At 35.2% G+C, this 20,703-nt stretch overlaps 1 protein-coding gene across 1 annotated transcript in view; it reads right to left on the bottom strand.

Moving 5' to 3' along the window:
• Positions 1–3,832: 3,832 nt before the first annotated feature.
• The window catches only part of LOC123566136 (protein FAM81A-like), a 40,159-nt gene continuing 23,288 nt past the window's right edge, over positions 3,833–20,703 (bottom strand). The window contains exons 2-6 of the mRNA XM_045360009.2: positions 19,673–20,212; positions 17,449–17,697; positions 16,066–16,308; positions 12,311–12,421; positions 3,833–11,301 (exon numbers count right to left, since the gene is read on the bottom strand). Of these exons, the coding sequence (XP_045215944.2) occupies positions 11,086–11,301; positions 12,311–12,421; positions 16,066–16,308; positions 17,449–17,697; positions 19,673–20,077 (1,224 nt within the window). The 5' untranslated portion in view covers positions 20,078–20,212 and the 3' untranslated portion in view covers positions 3,833–11,085. The remainder of the gene's footprint in view (positions 11,302–12,310; positions 12,422–16,065; positions 16,309–17,448; positions 17,698–19,672; positions 20,213–20,703) is intronic.

Raw genomic sequence — 20,703 nt, 5'->3', positions numbered from 1 at the left:
AATAGCAGCTTCATTTATGATTTGATTTTAACGAAACTTGCACACAACTTGTATCACCACAAGATCTTGCCAGATTCCACATGGAGAGTTATGGCCCCTTAAAGGTCCAAAATTGGCTATTTTGGCTTTTGCAGCCATATAGAGACTTCATTTATGGTTTCATTTGATACAAACTTCCAAAATATCTTCAACAACAATAAATCTTGGATTCCATGACAAATCAGATCCAATTGTAGGTTCCAGAGTTATTTTATATCTGATTACCTCCCCTGATCGTAATCAAAATGGATTAATATTAGTAAGTACTTATATGACTTACTTGAAATTTCATTATTGATATTAGTTGGACTGAGACAATCAGGGTAGATAACTATGGACTGATTTTATTTCAAATTACCTCCCTTTATTTCAAATTAAAATTGGTATATCTCCGTAACTAATGAAGATACTGATCTGAAATTTCATTTATGTCAACAGATTTGTTTGGCAGATCCTTCTTTTGTTCACTTAAATAGTTTTTTTTTTTTTAATTACTTCCCTTTTACTTCCCTTTTACGTTACTATAAATAGCTTATTTTTAGTAACTTTTAATATTGGCCGTAGGGAAAAACCGAGACCACTTTTCTGTGGTACAACATGGATGGTACCTCAATTTTTAGGTTTGACATATCTATACCTTGTAAGAATTTTTTTTTCTTTTTGGTTAAATTTCTTCCCTTTGTTGTTCCTGTCCTTTGGATATTTTTTCTGAGGGCCTTCTTGTCTTCAAGTGCAACGATAACAGGTGAGCAATATAGGGCCATCATGGCCCTCTTGTCATTAATTATGCCCCCATTTTAGCTCGCCCGAGTACTAAGTGCTCATGGTGAGCTGTGTCCATCAACAATTTCTTGAAATGACATTCTCTAAAACCACTGAATGGATTTTGACGAAACTTGGCTCAGGTGGTCCACTACCAAAGATGTTCAAACAGTTCTGCTTGGTTGCACATAGGGGCCGCCAGAGCTAAGAATAGAAGTCTTCAAACGACATCTCGCAAAATGCTGGCCCATTTTTGAAATGATTTCACACAGTTCTTTTGTAATCTACCAAGATTTTTCAACTTGTTCCAATTTGTTAAAAAACATGGCTGCCAGTGGGCGTGGTCACTTTTCCCTTATGAATACAATGGAAACTTGAAATATCTTCCTGTGTGAAACTGCTGGCCCGATTTCTAAATGAGTTCACACAAAAGGTCCTCGTGCGTCCATCTATCAAGATTGTTCAAATTATTTTAATTCGTCAAAAAACGTGGCCGCCACAGGGTGTGGTCACATTCCCTATATGTACACATAGAAGAAACTTTTTTTTTGTATGAAATGGTTGGCCTGATTCCAAAATAATTATCTCTCTGGAGAACAATTTGAACTTGAAACCTTTAAACTTAATAGGATGGCAGGGCTTATGGAGTAGACTGACAACTATTGTTTATAGGGTCACTCCATCAAAGGTCAAGGTCACAGGGGCCTGAACATTGAAACCATTTCGGATCATTAACTAGAGAACCAGTTGATCCAGAAAGCTGAAATTTCATAGGATGATTGGACATGCAGAGTAGATGACCCCTATTGATTTTGGGGTCACTGCTGAAGGTCAAGGTCACAGGGGCATGAACATGGAAAACCATTATCGATCAATAACTAGAGAACCACTTGATCCAGAAAGCTGAAACTTCATAGGATGATTGGACATGCAGAGTAGATGACCCCTATTGATTTTGGGGTCATTCCATTAAAGGTCAAAGCACAGCAGCCAGAACATGGCAATACATTTCTGATCAGTAACTTGAGAACCATTTGACCTTCAAACTTCATAGGGTAATAGGACTTACAGAGTAAATGACCCTTATTGTTCTTTAGGGACACTCCGTCAAAGATCAAGGTCACAGGGGTCATGCGTTCGTCATGCTTCATTTTCTGTCAATAACTGGAGAATACCTGGAGAACCTTCATAAGGTGGTAGGGCTTACTGAGTAGATGACCACTATTAGTTTTGGGGTTGCTAGATCAAAGGTCAAGGTCACAGGGGCCTGAACACGGAAAAACCGTTTCTGATCAATAACTTAATAACCACTTGACCCAGGAAGTTGAAACTTCATAGGATGATTGGACAAGTAGAGTAGATGACCCCTACTGATTTTTGGGTCACTAGATTAAAGGTCAAGGTCACAGGGACCAGAACATGGAAAACAGTTTCCGATCAATAACTTGAGAACCATTTGACTCAGAACCTTAAAACTTCATAGGATGATAGGACTTACAGAGTAGATGACCCCTAGTGATTTTGGGGTCACTCTGCTAAAGGTCAAGGTCACAGGGGCCAGAACATGTAAAAAAAAAAACGTTTTCGGTCAGTAACTTGAGAACCACTAGGCCCAGAATGTTGAAACTTCACATGGTGATTGGACATGCCAAGTAGATGATCCCTATTGCAGCCAACAATAGGTGTCTCTGACTTTTGCTCCTGTCCCCTATTGACTTCTTGACTATTACTGCTATGAATTGGGGGAGACATGTGCTTTTCTACAAAAGAATCTTCTAGTTTCACACAAATGGTCCTTGTGTGACTTACAAAGGTTGTTCAAATTATTTTGATTTGTCATAAAACATGGCAGCCAGGGGGAGTTGTCACTTTTTCCCTTTAATTTATTTATTCAAAAATGTCGTCAGAAACAGAAGGCTCGATTTTGAAACAATTTTACACAAACGTTTCTTTTGTTATTTGGCTTTTGGTATCAGGGTTTGACTGTCTACTGTAATTGTTCAAATTACTGCCCTAGGTTCAAAAATGACCATGCCAATGTGTGTGACTTGTATATACTTGAGGCTAATATAAAAGAATACTTGTACCATTACGTTGTACAAACACACTTGAAGCCTTTTACACAGGTGAGCGCTCGCGGGTCAATGACCCCCTTATTTCTGAGAATTTTAGGTTAATTTTGATGCATTTTCACTGTAACTCTCTTATTACGAAAGGGACTTGATAATTGTTCCACATCATCACTCCTTTCATTTGACATGGGCAATAACTGGCACCCGTATTTATTAAATGTCCCCTTTTTTACACAAAATTTCATGTTGAAGTTTTGATGCACTTCCACCCTATCTCTGTTATTAACAAAAGATTTGATTCAACAATGAAAAAAGAATATATTGCATGACTGCGATAATAAAGATGTTTTCCTCTTGTCGGATGTTTTGAATTTTTGAGTTTTTTACATGTAATGTAATCCAACAAAAATATCAATTGGGGAACCAAGGTTATGTGAGAATGCACTGATTCCAGGATAAATAGTTTGTTTTCTGTCTAGTACCAATGCCTACACAAAGTTTGATGATTTAAGACTAGTAGCAAATACTAGAATTCTTGCTACCAGTATTCCATCATCAAAGCGGCAGCCAGTTACTGTGACCTTGACCTTTATCTCAGCAACACAGACATGAGGGGTTCATCTTCTTTCCAATAGCAATGCCAAAACAAAATTTGAGGATGGCAATTATGGGCAAAGTGATCCCAGTGGGTTTGTCATTCAAAGGTGACACAAAAATGGGTGGAAAGTAGCTTCAGTTTGCTAAGAGATATCCCATTCTAGTTAGCAGACATATTTTAAAATACAGTTGAAAATGGTCGTAATTCATGAAATAGAGTAAACAGTTTACATTGTTCAGGTTATCTTTTATCTCTTGAAGTATAACAAATACTGAATATGTTTAGACATGTTTCCTCATTCCAGCACGTCAAACATCGCTGCATTCTCTCGCAACAATGAATATTTAAAACACAAGAAGCATCAGTTTTGGAATATTTTACTTCAGTGTCAAAGATCTTTCACATAACAATCTAAGTAAAACTATGCATATATCTGATTAGTGTTTTAATATCTTCTAAATTCTGCCAATGCAAATAGTTTGAATGACAGTCTACACCTACAAACACAAAACATGTTTTACCACAACTGTAAGGAAAATACGCGTATGAAAAAAAGATAACAGCATATGACCCATTGTTTTCTAATTTAGTTATTAATTTTTGTGTGTGCTGAAACAGCATTCCAAAAAATTCCATTGAGGGAAGACAAAATCTGAGGGTGAAAGAAAACTTCAAAGAATGCAGACAAAATATTAACCTTTAGCCTGCTAAATTTCTAAAATGGACTGGTCAATCATTCAATTTGGGCAATACCATTGATTAGTTGAATGTGTGCTTACTGAAAATTTACTGACTGACTGACTGAATAGCTAACAGTGCAGACCAGAATCAGCCTTCCATGCAGGCTGATCTTGGTCTGTACTGGTCGCCAAGACGGAATCACTTGCCACCAGCAGGCTTAAGGCTGAGATATCTATGGGTCTTATAGTCTTCCTTTTAAAATGATGTTTGCTGAAAACTGTCCATACAAGGTTTATGTACAGTAGTTTGTCTGGATGTAGAGAAATATTTATTAATGTGATAAAACATGTATTTTAACTTAATTAAACTCTTTACTGCAACAATGTTATTATATTCTGTATTATCTCTCTATAAAAAAAGTCCAACAGTTTTACATTACCAGTGGGGGGAGGAAGGCACTAGCATTCATGGTTGCATCAATCAGAGACCTTGGATTTTAAATCCTATTAATGAAATGAAGGTCTAATTATTTTTTTCTTTAAAATCTATCAGTCCCCACCCCCCCCCCCCCCCATTAGCCATTTTGGTTGAAAGCAAGCACATTTGCAAACCTTATTCAGTTGTTTTAAAGTACACTAATAACCAACACTGCAATTCTGCAATTTTGGTTTTTCTTGCTGTTTTTTTAATGAAGCAAATTTTTTCATCACTGTTTTTCGCGAAATTAAGCAATTATGATAATTTTGGTTAAATGAGCTCTAAAAAGCATTTGCCAAAACATAAAACAGTAATTTCTCTAACATCACTGTTGTGACAAAAAACAGAATTTGTAAAAAGCAAGAAAACGTATCATGCAACAAATAAAACATCAATATCATTACATTTCCTCCAGTTTCAGCAAAATCTTATTGTTTAAAAAATATAAACATACAAAAAATCCAATAACACAATGTACAAATATCACAGAATTTTTTATGTATGGACGGAAAATGTATAAATTTATACAGAAGATCTTAAATGAATGTTTTTTTCATACTGAATTTAATAAATAAGTTTAAGATAAAATAATATAACGCCAGGTTTCTGCCAAGCATTTTATCATATTTATCCAAGAAGGTAAATAAATTTGATGTCAAAAGACACTAAATAAATTCAATGTCAAAAGACAATAAATAAACTCAATGTCAAAAGACACTAAATAAATTCAATGTCAAAAGACACTAATTTAAGAGTCTTTTCATCATATACTGAAATATCAAAATTGCTTCTTCACCTATTGTAGACAGTCAATTTGATCAACATCTTATGTACAAAAGTTCTCTATAAAATAAACATGACATGGTGTTATTTCACTCCCATGACATACCTAAACGTGATGAAAAAATTTTCAAAGCAGATGTGTCATATCTTATGGGAGATGTTATATTATAGTATTTCTTTTCAAAATAAAATGCTTCAACAAGCAGCATTGCTTCACTTTCTGCCGAGTATTCAGTGACAACTTTAATAATTGAATGATTTTATATATATTGTGTATAACTTCCAATATTTTTGCAATGATCATTCAGGTATGACTTCAAACAGAATAAGTTAGCACCCAGGGGTCACTGATACAAGTCTGTAAAGGACTGATGCAGAGGCTGATGTCCAAAAAAATGATGAAAATGGGTTCTCCAACCACTGACAGTCTAGAAAAATACATATTACTAAATTGAAATGATAATGGTCTAAGGGAATTTTGACATTTTCTGAGGTAAAGTGCGTTTGGGTGATTTAACAACGTGGACAGAAATCTACAGTACCACACTCCAAGGGGTTGATCTGAAAACATCTCGACACAACATATCCTGGTGGAATGTTTTAATATTCCTGTGATTTTAGTCTCATGACTGAAGGAGAGTTCTTCCGTGAACACCAAAAATGTTGAGCAGATGTAGACAAATACAAAAGAAAAATAAGGTGATATTCCTGTTTTACCTTCTGCAACTTCAACTTTTCATATTTACGTTGGTTGTCTATGGAAATCAAAATGTCTTCCATTGTAAAATTTTGACATATAGTACATCATCAAAAAATTTAAATATAATTATATATGCCCAAAATAGGAATTATTCTGAGATATGCATGATAAAATGTTGCTGTGTTAAAGCATTTCAGTACATGCGACTTTGATATATGACACAGATGCTGTAACTTAGATAAACAACACTCTGAACACAAATATTACAGTCATTGTGCTTATGTACAGTGTTCCCAATAGACCTTCAATAAATACACATATAAAACATGCAGTGAACACCTAAATAACCTTGCATAAATGTCAACCTTTCTATTTCACTGATCTTAAATCTTGAATTATAAGTTCTCAAAACAGTTAGAAACACTAATACCATTTTATTCAGATAATTTTCAAACAGTAACTCTTTCATGAAAATTTGCTTATGCTACTAAATTTGATATAAATTCTGTCGTGTTTCTAAATATAGCACATCATCTTGGTGGGTAAGTGGTAACGGTCATTGACCTCTTTCCAGTGTGGGTTCAAAACTCCATCTGGGTATTCCAGTATTCCTGCATGTGAAATTTCACAGCAGTACATGACCCTTTCCTTCCATCACTGAAGCTGGAAAGTCACTGTGTTGTCTTGAAATAAGGTAGTTCTGCACCTTTGAAACATATATTGTTGTGCAACATGAAATTTTATTAAATCATCACTGTATCTGAAAGAAATTTAGCCAATAACAAGGCAGGGCCATATGCATAATTTTTAGCAGACCTATTTGACAATATTGGTCCTCAAGTCAATTTCACAATGAGCTTCTACGGTAAATGTACACTTTTTATGACCTTTTTGCATACAGAAAGTTTCACAATGTAGATTTTAACGAAACTTCCATAGTTTTAGATTATATATATCTATTTTCAATCATATGGCCAAATAAAACCAAATGGTCCATGTACAGTGCATTCACGGTGCTACGAATTGCAATTTAACGAAATACCGGTATGCTACGAAAAGGTGTTGTGGTCCCGGCTGCTTTCCTTCTTATTTCTATGTTACAAAGTCACAGTTTTACGAAAAATGCACTCCTTTGAATATATTGTTATGCCCTTACAGCCTGTTTTCAACTTGTTTCAGTTGCAATCTTATGAATATCTGTACCAGCTAAGTATTTACACCTTCCATTCTTAATGTGTCAAGTCCGGCGTTATGCTGAACGGTCGTCGTGGTGAAGTGTGAAAAAACGCTGAATGCGGGGCGTAAACAGTAATTAAAGTGTGAAAACTTACAAATTAAATGCAAAACACATACGGATCGGATGGTACACCAGTCACATGTGCTTCGATATCTATACGTCTCATACAATCACTGCATAAAGAAGATACGAATAAATATTAAAGTTGTGATTGTTTTGTTATTCCGAGCAATTCTGTGAAGGGTCCAGGTCATCTGGAAGGATAGCTGAATCAGAATAGGCAATTTACACGTCCCTGTATACGTTTTATATATGCATTTATGTTTTATGTATAGTAGTGAATAAAGAGTGAAAAAAACACATCCCGTCCTCATCATATTTTACAGTCCAGATACCCTCTGAGTTCATATTCAAATTAGATTTGTATTTTTTTTTTGTAGTAAACTCAGGTGTTCATATAAATCTGGTATACATGTACTCCGATACGAAAATGACATGTGTAAATATCATGGCGTGTACATTTGGTTAGTTGTTAAGGCATGGAGATATTATGGTGTCGAATAACGAAATTTCCTATGTTGCGCTCGAACGAAAATGCGATATTACGAAAGAAAATGGCCGGTCCCTTGGTTTTTCGTAGGACCACGATTGCACTGTACTTACGTTTTCACAATTTGCCAAATATCAATGGGATTCCTTATATAGCTGCTTATTTCATGTTATTATTCAATGTAATATTTTAGAACAATACCTATCTTTTGTTAAAATTAACCTTAAGAAAAGGCAGTAGTGCTGTTTGTTTAATATTTACATCACGGGATAGGACAGACAACAACATTTATGCTACCCGAATAAAGACTACCAGACATTATTCTAGGTTTTCCGGATAAATAAGACTACACCGTCATTTCCAGTTAATCAAACAATTGCAGAACTACCTTAGAACTAGAAAACTTTTCTGAAAACCTGGCTGATATTTGCATATTTATGTGGAAACGAAAGTTATTTCCTTTGAAATAAAAGAAAATTCACACATGAAATTTACAAGATGCTTAATAATGTAAACTTTATTAGTGCTCAAAAACTCCTAATGAACAAAATAGAGCATTGTTTGGAAATAGGCATCCAATCACAATGATTGTATATTCTGCTGATATATCACTATACAAGCACACAGGAAGACTCTGATTGTTGCTAAATAAATTTGACACACATGAAAACCATGTACCTTGATAAAATGAATCATAACTAGAGGTTGCTTTTGAAAAAAGTGCATGTCTCCCTGAAAAGCTTCATTTAAAAAGAATAATATTTGTAGCAGATATCTGCAAAAAGAATATCAATTAAAATGGTTTTAGTAAAATGTTACTATCTAGCTGAACACACAATGAAAGGACATTTTACACAAAGAAAATGAGTTTCAGAAATGTCTAGATTTAATGACCTGATTAATGTGCAACTATATTGGTAACATCTTAGCAATTTACAACTACATAGAAGCTGCGAACATTCTCTACACAAACCAAGAGGGCCATGAAGGCCCCGTATTTACTCACATAACTCACTTATTACTGATCTAGCTTCATGAAACGCAACCATTTTGACTGTTTCATACAGATCAGGTAGAAAAATTGGCCTCAATAATAACTGTGTATTGCAAATGCAGTTCCTATCAATAGATATGTATTTATTTCATGACTGATATGCTTGAAAATTGAGATATGTAAAAATAAATACCCTAAATTAAGGGCTGAGAAAAATCTCCATCGATTATATGTTAACGTGCAAGAAAATATACAATGTATCTAATTTTAAAGCAATAGAGTAGATGCCCATTTAAACATTGTTTCTCAAATGTCATTCAGCATGGTGGCCTCTTTTTCATGCATCAACACAGTGTCACACATACATATACATTAAATATTACTACGACTATGTGGATTTTGACTTATAAACTCATTTAAATGTAAACACATATCTAATAAAGTATTTCATAAAATATATATTGTAAACTATAACAAGACAAGAATTTGACAATATCTTTTATACTTTGTGTACATTTTGATTATTTGCTGATAAAACACAAGTGATATTTGTATGCTTTCAGTAATCGTTTTTAACTATGATATAATGTACAGGTCTGAACGACAATTTGGACATGAACCAATCTGTCAACTTAACATCATTTTAGCATAACAGGCTAAAAGACAAACAATAAATAAAGAGAAATCATTAATATTTATGGAGGACTAATTTTTGTAGATTTTGTGTTTTTGTTAAACCGCAAAATTAAATCTTACTGAAAAAGGAAAGCTCCAAATTTTTTATTAATCCAAGAATTGATCCAGAAGAAATAGAAGTTTTAGGCAAAACCAAAAACCCACTTAATAAATCATTTAACATTCTATCATGGCTGGATTCAACTGCTAAACAAAGAAAGTCAAGCGATAAACAACGGTTGACACATGGACCGGTAAGAGAGCATTATGATGTCAATTATGACATCAAATTTCCACATGACATCCAATTTATTACTACTTGGATAAATGAAGCCCAGGAAAATTTTTGTTAAAATATTTCAATGACAATGTAAGAATGAAAAAAATCAAGGTCTTCTTGTGGTTTGTCGTCTTATTCACCATGGTTCACCATTCAGATGCTTAGGTATTTAACCATTCGTGCTATAGCCCTCTTGGTTCAATTCCTGCGCATCTTAACTCTGAACCAGGATAAATCAGGTGACAAACCCCACTCGAAAGCCTTGATTATTTGTTAAATATATGTATGAAAACTACAACTGGCAGAAGTCAAAATCTGAATGTAAATTAGCTGTAGAAATATAAAATAGGATTCACATGTGAAAAATATAAACTTAATTCTGCCATAGGCCTACTCTATGTGGATAAAAAACAACTTTTTTATGCTTAAACAAAAATAACCTTTTTAAAGTTTTCTTTTTTTTGGCAGGTGTTTGAAAAATAAAAATTTAAAACAAACTCTTGTTCAACAAGAGCTTTTTGGAAAACATATATGCCCTAAATGTTATTCTGTTTGTTGTGACCTTGACTTTTGATCAAGTAACCTCAAAACATCTGGGGTCATCTGACTACAGGCAAATATCTTAAGATGGTTGACAGCCAAATCTTTCTTTAATTATTGAACTGTAACCATTTTCCGTCTAGAGGTCGCTGTGACCTTGACTTTTACCTACTGGCCCACAAAACAGTAGGGTTCAACACACAAGCAATCATCCAAAGAAGTTTGACACCTGTAGGCGAAAGTGTCCTTCAGTTATTGAGTGGAAACCAATTTTAGTCTAGGTCAGTGTGATCTTTTTGACCTTCGACCTACTGACCCACAAAACTACAGGAGTTATCTACTGACCACAGGTAATCAATGCATGAATCTCGATCACTTTGAGACAAATCATTCTGTAGTTACTGATCACAAACCAAATAGTACAAGAGAGGAACAAACCACCCAATGCAACATAAAATTATTTCAAAGTGATATTTTTTTAAGTCAAACCTGCCATTTAAACAGTTTTAGAATTTTTACTGCAATATATATATATATTGATGGCTGAGTTCTAAACCATTGTAACTGTATATAGATAAAGAACAAGATAAAATAGTTTCACGATCAGCCTTCGATATACATGTATATAAATTTAATATACACTAGCATTATATACATTTGGCCGCAGTCTTGTGTTTTGATCCAACGTTCCCCGTCATCACACCAACACAACCATTTTTCTGATCTGGCTTATTTCTTTGCGTAATTGGTCTTCAAGTAGTTTACGTTTTCCTTCCATCACAGTTTTCATGTTACTTATGCTCTCATGAACAGTTGAGAATCCATCCCGAGTGTCACGTTTCACCTTGGAAATCTCGTCATGTTGTTGCCGGATAGCGGCATCCAAGCGAGTAATCACCTTGTTTTCAAGATGCTGGAAGTATAAGAAATTTCAGATGTCATGACATTTCAAAGGTACATAACATGACAGAGTTCCTGTTGAGTTTTACTATTTGAAGCATAACTCGTAAAACTTTTCTGAATCAAATACTATACTACAAGACACAAAGTACAACTATCAAAGTATTTTGACTTTTTTCCTGTTTTGCATGAAAAATAAAAATGAATACACAAATCTTCTTCATAAATATTGTTTGTTACGGTATCATTTATATGTGTAAGATGAGTTTTCCAGCATGGATTAAAACACTTGAAACTTCTGTCTGGTATGCCAGAACATTCATTCTTCATCTCAGATTTTCATGTGAGGAAGTCGTAAGTCACACAGCAGAACAGGTTAATACAGTTTAGGAGGCCAGAAATTCAATATGTGTCTGAAATACTGCTAAAAATAATGTTTAACCCTTACCATGTTGGACACGATTGATTCTGCCTTTGCGACCAGTGTAGATCAAGATCAGCCTGCACATCTGTGCAGTCTGATCATGATCTGCACTGTTCGCCATTCAGTCAGTATCTTTTTGGTAAGCACCCCTTTTAACAGTTAATGGTACTGTCCAAACTGGAAGATGGATAAGTTCATTGTAGAAATTTAGCAGGGCCAGGGTTAATCCAACAACAGAGAATGACAACATTGTGCTTTACTGGATTGTGTAAAGCCCAGTTCTACCATATTGCCCAGCCAAGCAAGTAATTCCTGAAAAATCTGGGTATTAATGAGCAATACAGGGCATTAAATTATTCCATACTTTTCAATAAGTCTACTACATTTCCAGACGTATTTCATGACAACTGCACTAGCTGATTTCATACCTGCATTAGTAGGGTAATAAAACAGCAAAAAATCACTGTGTTTTACTTGCAAAAAATGCCCTGTACTGCCACCCACATCAGGAGTATTGCCCAACCTGGGATAACCCCGGCAGATAGTATTATGCCAACCTCAATACTTAAATTGTAATTACAATGTTTTATGAGCAAACCTGTTGCATTTCTGTAAGTCTCTCTCCCTCAGCGGCTATCATCTCTTCCAACTTCCTCATCCTCTGCTCCATCACATACTGCGTCTCATCTACCTTCTGACTTAACTTCTCCTGTAACCATGGAAACATCAAGTTAAATATGTGTCATTGTAATCAACTAAACTTTGATAAGATATTACCATGGTAGCAAGTTAACGAGATCTGTCCGAAAGACAGTACGCTCGACTTTTCTCAGTGCTTGACTGAATTAGAGCTTTGCCAGTAAAAACTTTAACCAAAAAATTCTAAATTAAAAAAGGGCAAAACTCTGTCAAAATTAAAGTCAGAGTTCTCCTGGAGTAGACTTTCATAGTAAATAACTATTTTAAGTTTCAATTCAAAAGCTTTGATAAACACATATTCTATTTTTCTGATACTAAGTGTTAATGTTTTTGTCATGGTTTAAATCTTTAACAAGAGCACTGTCTACAGGTGCCAACACTCATCTGCAAGTGCTTGACATAACACAATATGTAAGCAATGAGTAATGGTTCTAAGCCTACTTACTCACCTATTGATAATGAAACAATGTATAAAGTTTCAAAGCTATAGTATTTAAGAAAAGTGAACCTAACCAAATAACAAGCAAATTCAATGAATTTATATCCCCCGCTGAATAAGTTGTTTTGTAAATGAGGTGAGTATATTTTGAAAGATACTTTACTTCCAAATATACTCAAGTTATGTACAAAAGGACTGTGCAACAGTTTGTTGGTTCCTATTTTTTTACAAAATCAAGTGGAATAACTCTGCTGTACGGTGATCTATATTCAAAAGAACAAGAGATCACAGAGTGATCTTGGCGCCCACCATTGAGCCATTTTTGAATGTTCCAAATTTCAAGACTAAATCAAGGTCAAAATCAAGGTCAAAGTTCATTTCAGTACACAAAACTGTGTATGTGGTCCATGCATGTGCTCGAAATTTGAAGCTGTAGCTTGAAAAATGTGAAAGTAGTTACTAGGTCAAAATCAAGGTCAAAGTTCATTTCGGTACACAAAACTATGCATGTGGTCCAAATTTGAAGGCTGTAGCTTAAGAATTGTTAAAAGTAGGTCACTAGGTCAAAGTCAAGGTCAAATTTCAATTCAGAACACAAAACTATGCAAGTGGTCCAAATTGGAAGCCTGTAGCTTGAGAAATGTGAAAGTAGGTCACTAGGTCAAAATCAAGGTCAAAGTTCATTTTGGTACAAAAAACTATGCATGTGGTCCAAATTTGAAGGCTGTAGCTTAAGAATTGTGAAAGTAGGTCACTAGGTCAAAATCAAGGTCATATTTCATTTCGGAACACAAAACTATGCATGTGGTCAAAATTTGAAGCATGTACCTTAAAAAATGTGGAAGTAGGTCAATGTCAAGGTCAAAGTTTATTTCTGTACACAAACTTATGCATGTAGTCCAAATTTGAAGTCTGTAGCTACAGAGATGTGAAAGTAGGTCACTAGGTCAATCTCAAGGTCGAAGTTAATTTTCAGTACACAAAACAATGCACGTGGTCCAAATTTGAAGGCTGCAGCTTGAGAAATGTGAAAGTAGGTCAATTGGTCAAAATCAAGGTCAAATTTCATTTCGGAACACGAAACTATGCATGTGATCCAAATTAAATGTGAAAGTAGGTCACTAGGTCAATGTCAAGATCAAAGTTTATTTCTGTACACAAACCTATAATTTGAAGGCTGTAGCTACAGAAATGTGAAAGTAGGTCACTAGGTCAAAATCAAGGTCAACTCATGTCAAGGTTCATCTAGCCACTCAAAACTATACATAAGGTCCAAATTTGAATGTTGTAGGTTATGACAAGAAGATTTTTAAAGTTTTTCCCTATATAAGTCTATATAAACCATGTGACCCCCGGGACGTGGCCATATTTGACCCTAGGGAAATAATTTGGAAAATCTTGGTAGAGGACCGCTAGATGATGCTACATACCAAATATCAAAGTCCTAGGCCCTGTGGTTTTGGACAAGAAGATTTTCAAAGTTTTTCCCTATATAATTCTATGTAAATTATAAAAATAAACAAAGGGGCATAACTCACTCAAAAATTGTTGAACCAGTCTGATTTTCAGGGGGACACAACTAGGGTACCAATACATCATTCTGACAAGATTAAGGTCAAAATCCCCCCAGTAATTTCTGAGGAGATGCGAGAACGAGAAATTGTTAATGGATGGAAGGACGGAGGGACGGAAGGACGACGGACCACGGATGCAGAGTGATTTGAATAGCCCACCATTTGATGATGGTGGGCTAAAAATGGACCTAAAAACAATTAACAAAGAAATTCCATTTTTTTAAGTACAAAAAAGGCCCATAATTCACAGTTAATTCTTTACAAACATACTCACCTAATTATGATAAACAAGTCTGCAAAGTTTCAAAGCTACAGCTCGTATAGTCCTCAAGTAAAGTGGACTTGAACAAAAATTTAACCAAAAAAGTCCAATTTTCTAAGAACAAAGGGCCATAATTCTGATAAAATGCCTGCAGGAACTGTTTTTCTTGGCCTCCTTACTCAGATAATGATGATAAAGAAAACTGAAAAGTTTCAAAGCTATTGTTCATAAGGTATTCAAGAAAAGTTGACCTCAGAAATTCAGATTTTCTGAGAACAAAAAGGGTCATAATTCTAACAAAATGCGTGTTAGGGTTAAGGTTCTTGGCTTACTTACTTTACTAATGATACGAAACAAGTCCACAAAGTATCAATGCTTTAGTTCTGATAATTTTTTTTTTTAAAAAGTGGAGATAAACAAACATCTTTACCAATGCCAACGATCAGGTGATGACCTCCTAGATTTTTTTTTTAACAAGAGCTGTCTGATGACAGCACACTCGAATTTCTTCAGTGCTTGACTCTGAAGTAGAGCTTTGCCAGTAAAAACTTTATAAAACTTTGAACCAAAAAATTCTAAATTAAAAAGGGGCATAACTCTGTTAAAAATCAAATTAGAGTTATGGGAACTGTTTCTCCTTGTATAGACTTTGGTAGTAAATAACTATTTTATGTTTCAAGTGAAAAGCTTTGATAGTAACAGAGATATTTGACTTTGTCAAAAACTTTAACAAAAAAATTCTAATTTAAAAAGGGGCATAACTCAGTCAAAATTCAAATCAGAGTTATGGGGATTGTTTCTCCTGGTGTAGACTTTGATAGTAAATAACTATATTAAGTTTCAAGTGAAAAGCTTTGATAGTAACGGAGTTATTTGACTTTATCAAAATCTTTAACCGAAAAATTCTATGTTATAAAAGGGGCATAATTCTGTTCAATTTTAAATCAGAGTTACGGGGATTGTTTCTCCTGGTGTAGACTTTGATGGTAAATAACTGTTTTAAGTTTCAAGTCAATAGCTTTGATAGTAACAGAGATATTTGACTTTATCAAAAACTTTAACCAACGCTGACGTTGGCGCCAGGGTGAGTGCAATAGCTCTACTTTTTCTTCGAAAAGTCGAGCTTAAAATCAGACGAGTTATAAAGTGATAGCTATTAGAAACTTACAAGACATTGTACATGTCACTAATTGTAAGTTAAAAATCATTTAAGATCTGGATATGCAAAACAGTATTGTCTTATACCCAACTCGTTAAGATAACCAGCATGGCTGCAGTAGTCTTTGTACAAGACAATACTTCTGATAAACCTTAGTCGTATATATGTAGGAAATTTATGGTGTAGAAACAGGAACTAGCTAAACTTCTTCTATACTTACAATAATTTGATCTCTGACTTGTGCCTGATTTTCGAGAGCAGCAGACATCTTTTGCTCAAATTTTTCTCGCTCAACATCGGCATGATGCTGGTATGTGTTTATATTATTCTTTAAATCATCGATAACCTGTCTAGTTCGGGAGTCAAGCTGTGCGAGTTGCTGGCCAGAATCACTCTCCAGATGTTGCAACTTCATCTTCTGCTCACTCGAGGTCCTGTCAACACTGCCGTTGAGTGAAACAATCTAGAAGTTGCAACGAAAAAGTGCATTAATGTAAAACCATTATTATTCATGCGGAATTTACTTTCAAGGCTTAGCCTATCCGAAGTCAGACCTTAACAAACAAGTAAACCCGTATATGTTAATTTATAACTTGAAATTCACAAATTAATCCACAGAAGAGCCACTTTCACAAGCAACCCAAAATTCTATACCATCTAAATAAATTTCTCAAGAAACGTTTTTGACAGCCATTGTCATCTGTCCACTTAAACACTTGATAATTTAGTGGTTGAGACAGAATTCAAGGGCTTCCCAGGACAGTGTCTGTTTTCCTGGCATGAACTGGTACCCAAGTTGAAACCATTCTGCTTCAGTAGTAACATAGATGCTTTCTCCACTTGAAAAACTGACCCTAACTTGAACCAAAATAATGGCAGACAAAAGACTTCAAATTAATAACCATTTGAACTTAGAAGACAAAAACACTACTGAGACTAAACAAAATAATCATTCAAAAGACACTAGAAGTTTTTATGCAGGACTTAGTCATAAAATTTATCAAATCTACAGTATTAAAGGAGAAAAAAAATCAACTTGACTTCAAAATTAGAGTGTTGAATTGGAAACTCCTTCTTTCTTCTTTTTTCTTGGTTTAATATGAGTTACGGTAGGACAGTTTTCTGTTCAACCCTTGAAATGAAGTTTCACTTAACTAAGTTAACAATTTTAGCTGACTTAAAAATTCAGATAAAACATGGTGTACAGGTGTATTTCTTCTATCTTTGAATGTCGGTATTTGTTTTCAGACTCAATGTCACATTACCACAATTATATACAGTATGGCAACTTTTCAGCTTTTGATAGTGGAGGAAAACCCCAGCTGTCCCAATTGGCATTATGTCTGGCATGGGCAGGTGCCTAAATTTGAACCACTGACCTTCCATAAGGGATTACTCCCCCACATGATAAACTTCTACATCCTAAGTGAGGTTTCAAGCCTGTAACTGTGAGAGGCAAGTGATGCAAAGTCAGTAACCCTAACCACTGAGCCACAGAGGCCTAAACACTATATTCATGGATTCTAATCAAATCTTTTGGCAAATACTTGCATTATGCCTACCCAGACCCTCAAACTTAGTCTGCAAGAGCAGCATGCCTCACCTTAGATTCTAGTTCATGTATTCTATCAAGAAGTCTGTTTTGCTGATCTTGTTGTGACCCATTTACTTGTTTGATGGATTCCATACATTGCCGTATCTCCTGAGAAAGTTTTGCCAGGGACGTGTCACAGCGCACAATACGACCCCTCAGGTCAGTCAATGTGGCCACATGGTGTACTTCAAGGTTCTTTACTGCAGTGTTTGTTCCAATTGCCGCGGAGTCACGGGCGCGAATTGTTTCATCTACACTCTGTAATGAATAAAAACAATAATATAATGCAGATATATAAACTATAAATGATATTTTGGAAGTTGATATGAAAATGTTATTCCTACTATATCATGAGAGTTTTGCCAGTTCACAACTGCTGTAATTTCTTTATACAGTGAGACACCGCTCGCTCGAGCATCGATGACTCGAGTACCCGGGCTCGCTCGAGCAATTCATGTGGTCCCGGCCGATTTCCTTCTATTTTCTATGCGAAATTACCATGGTTGGGTCGAGCATCAATAACTCGATCGCTCGAGCATGACATCTGGTCCCTGTGTATTAATTTACTCTTTGTTGCTTCAGGCAAACTCGAGCAGAGGTGTCAAAATTTTTCACACCTTCAGTGGTCAGAATTTATTGGTTAATTAAAATTTTCCACACACCTAGAGAATTGCATGGTCTTTTCCGCGACTATCCTAAATGTTTGTTTGTCGGTATATTTGATCTGATAATGAGATTAATTATTGATAAAAGGTTGAACAAAAGTTTTATTGATCAGATATAGATGAATTACTGATTACTTAAATCTTCTTTTCTGTGAGATCGAGAAGACTGTCATGTGATCTTTGTATTTTAATCAGCAGTTGTTTGCATGCAGATGATGGAAATAATATAGTCTTTTCATAAAATTGAGACGATAATTTTGATATGCACTTGTTGATAAATAAAAATAAAAAGTCCTAGTTGTTTCTTCACGTGTACCATTTACAAATTACGTATTGAAACGTCTATCATACCGTTTAATCTGCAAATAGTCGCGATGACAATTGATATTGGTAAAACAAACAATTTTCTTCTTATGTTGGTCAATGTTTGGGTCGCTCGAAACCATGGATAACTCGAGCATTTTGCTCATCCCCTTGCAAGCTCGAGCGGGCGGTGTTTTACTGTACTATGAAAAAAAAATTTCATGGAAATGTGTTGCCACTGTTACCCTATTCACAAATGCTGTAATTCCCCTGGAATTATGATACCACTGTTACCCTATTCACAAACGCTGTAATTCCCCTGGGATTATGTTACCACTGTTACCCTGTTCACAAATGCTGTAATTCCCCTGGGATTATGATACCACTGTTACCCTGTTCACAAATGCTGTAATTCCCCTGGGATTATGATACCACTGTTACCCTGTTCACAAATGCTGTAATTCCCCTGGGATTATGATACCACTGTTACTCTATTCACAAATGCTGTAATTCCCCTGGGATTATGATACCACTGTTACCCTGTTCACAAACGCTGTAATTCCCCTGGAATTATGATACCACTGTTACCCTGTTCACAAATGCTGTAATTCCCCTAAGATTATGATACCACTGTTACCCTGTTCATAAATGCTGTAATTCCCCTGGGATTTTGAAACCACTGTTACCCTGTTCACAAATGCTGTAATTTATTTTAACTGTGATACCACCATGACCCCGTACAAAACTGGCATAATTGTGTGTATATCTACTGTTATATCAACATTTAGTCTGTGAACAACAATAACTGCTGTCATGACGCATATATGTATTCCTGATACATAAAACTTAGTGCTGCAAGCAACTGCTGTAACTCTGTGTGTGTATGTTTTAGTTAAACCAGCATACAACTGCCACAATTACAGTCCTGGCTGCATATATCATTATTTAGCCTGTTGATGACTGCTGTAATTATGTGCACTGTGAAATCACTTTGTGAAAAAGAAAATCCATGGTTTTGGCAGAGAGCTATTTTGTATGGATAATATAAATTTGTGGATTCTGACCTTTTGACTTTAAAAACAATGAGAAATTTTACTTGTTCATTGGGACTTTATTACATGGACTAACTCAACAATGAAATCTACAAAAATCAATTCCAAACAAATATAAATGATTTCACGAGGGTTGAGTGCTATACTGCCGTAACTCCTATTAAATAAAGAAGGAGTTACGGCAGTATATGGTCTTAACACAATAATACTTACTGCGATATCGTTGTTTAGCCTGTTGACGACTGCTGTAATTGTGCGTATATGTTCCTGAAGCATGTTGCGTGCATGTTTCTCTTCCTGCCAAGTTCCATGTGTGAAGTTCAAACTCTCAATCACATCCTCCTTAGTTTTGAATGCCCGCTCTATCAATGCCTGAGAGTTTTTCTCTTGCTGAGCGATTCTTTCCTCGAGTATATCGAGTCTTGAAGGATTTCTTGAAGGTGCGAGAGATTTTTCACTCATTCTTGGAGATCGCAATCTTGGGGAATTGTACCGACTGTTACCAGTATACCCTGGTGGTACACCATTTTGTCTGTACGGTGGAGGTAGTGAGTCTAGATTGTCTTCTGTTGTGTCATAAGGGGCACGTAACTGTGACCTATTTCTTCTCCCTGCCATTCCGCTTCACTCCTTTATAAAATTGTGTGTATTTTATACTATAAATGATTTTATTGTTCTTTTATCGTACTTCTATGTCCGCTTCAGTTCTGGTTTTCAATGAACGTTCATTTCACAACACAAAATCAATGTCACCTAAAAAACACAGAAAAAAATAACAGCCAATGACATAGCTGACAGCAGGCAGGCATGAGTATTTGTGCCAATTTATCCAGTCGGGATATCCTTACCACATGATCAGTACACTGTCAAGGACTAAAATATAAATGGAATGGAAAAATATATATCCACTATAGGCATACACACATTTTATAATAATGTCTAAATGTTTGTTTATCATTATTCACCATCACAAATATCTACTGGACCACCATCATACCCTTATTGATCAAAACTACAGAAAATGAATTAAATGATTTTGTATTCAGTGTGTTATTTTGTCCAATTTATTTTATTTCCTTAGGAAAAACAGTGTTTTTGAACATCAAAAAGATTCCATTTAGTCTTTATGTCACTAAAAATGTTCACACCATACTTTTCCAAAATGTGCCGGGCTATGCGGTATATCCTTCATCTGTACCAAATTAATGTGCAAGCAACCATTTGGACTCAAACAAGTGAAAATC

Source organism: Mercenaria mercenaria, chromosome 8 (assembly GCF_021730395.1).
Source record: "Mercenaria mercenaria strain notata chromosome 8, MADL_Memer_1, whole genome shotgun sequence".
In the NCBI taxonomy this organism is placed as follows: domain Eukaryota; kingdom Metazoa; phylum Mollusca; class Bivalvia; order Venerida; family Veneridae; genus Mercenaria; species Mercenaria mercenaria.
Note: the sequence above shows the minus strand (reverse complement) of the source record. Positions and strands in the feature narration are given on the sequence as shown.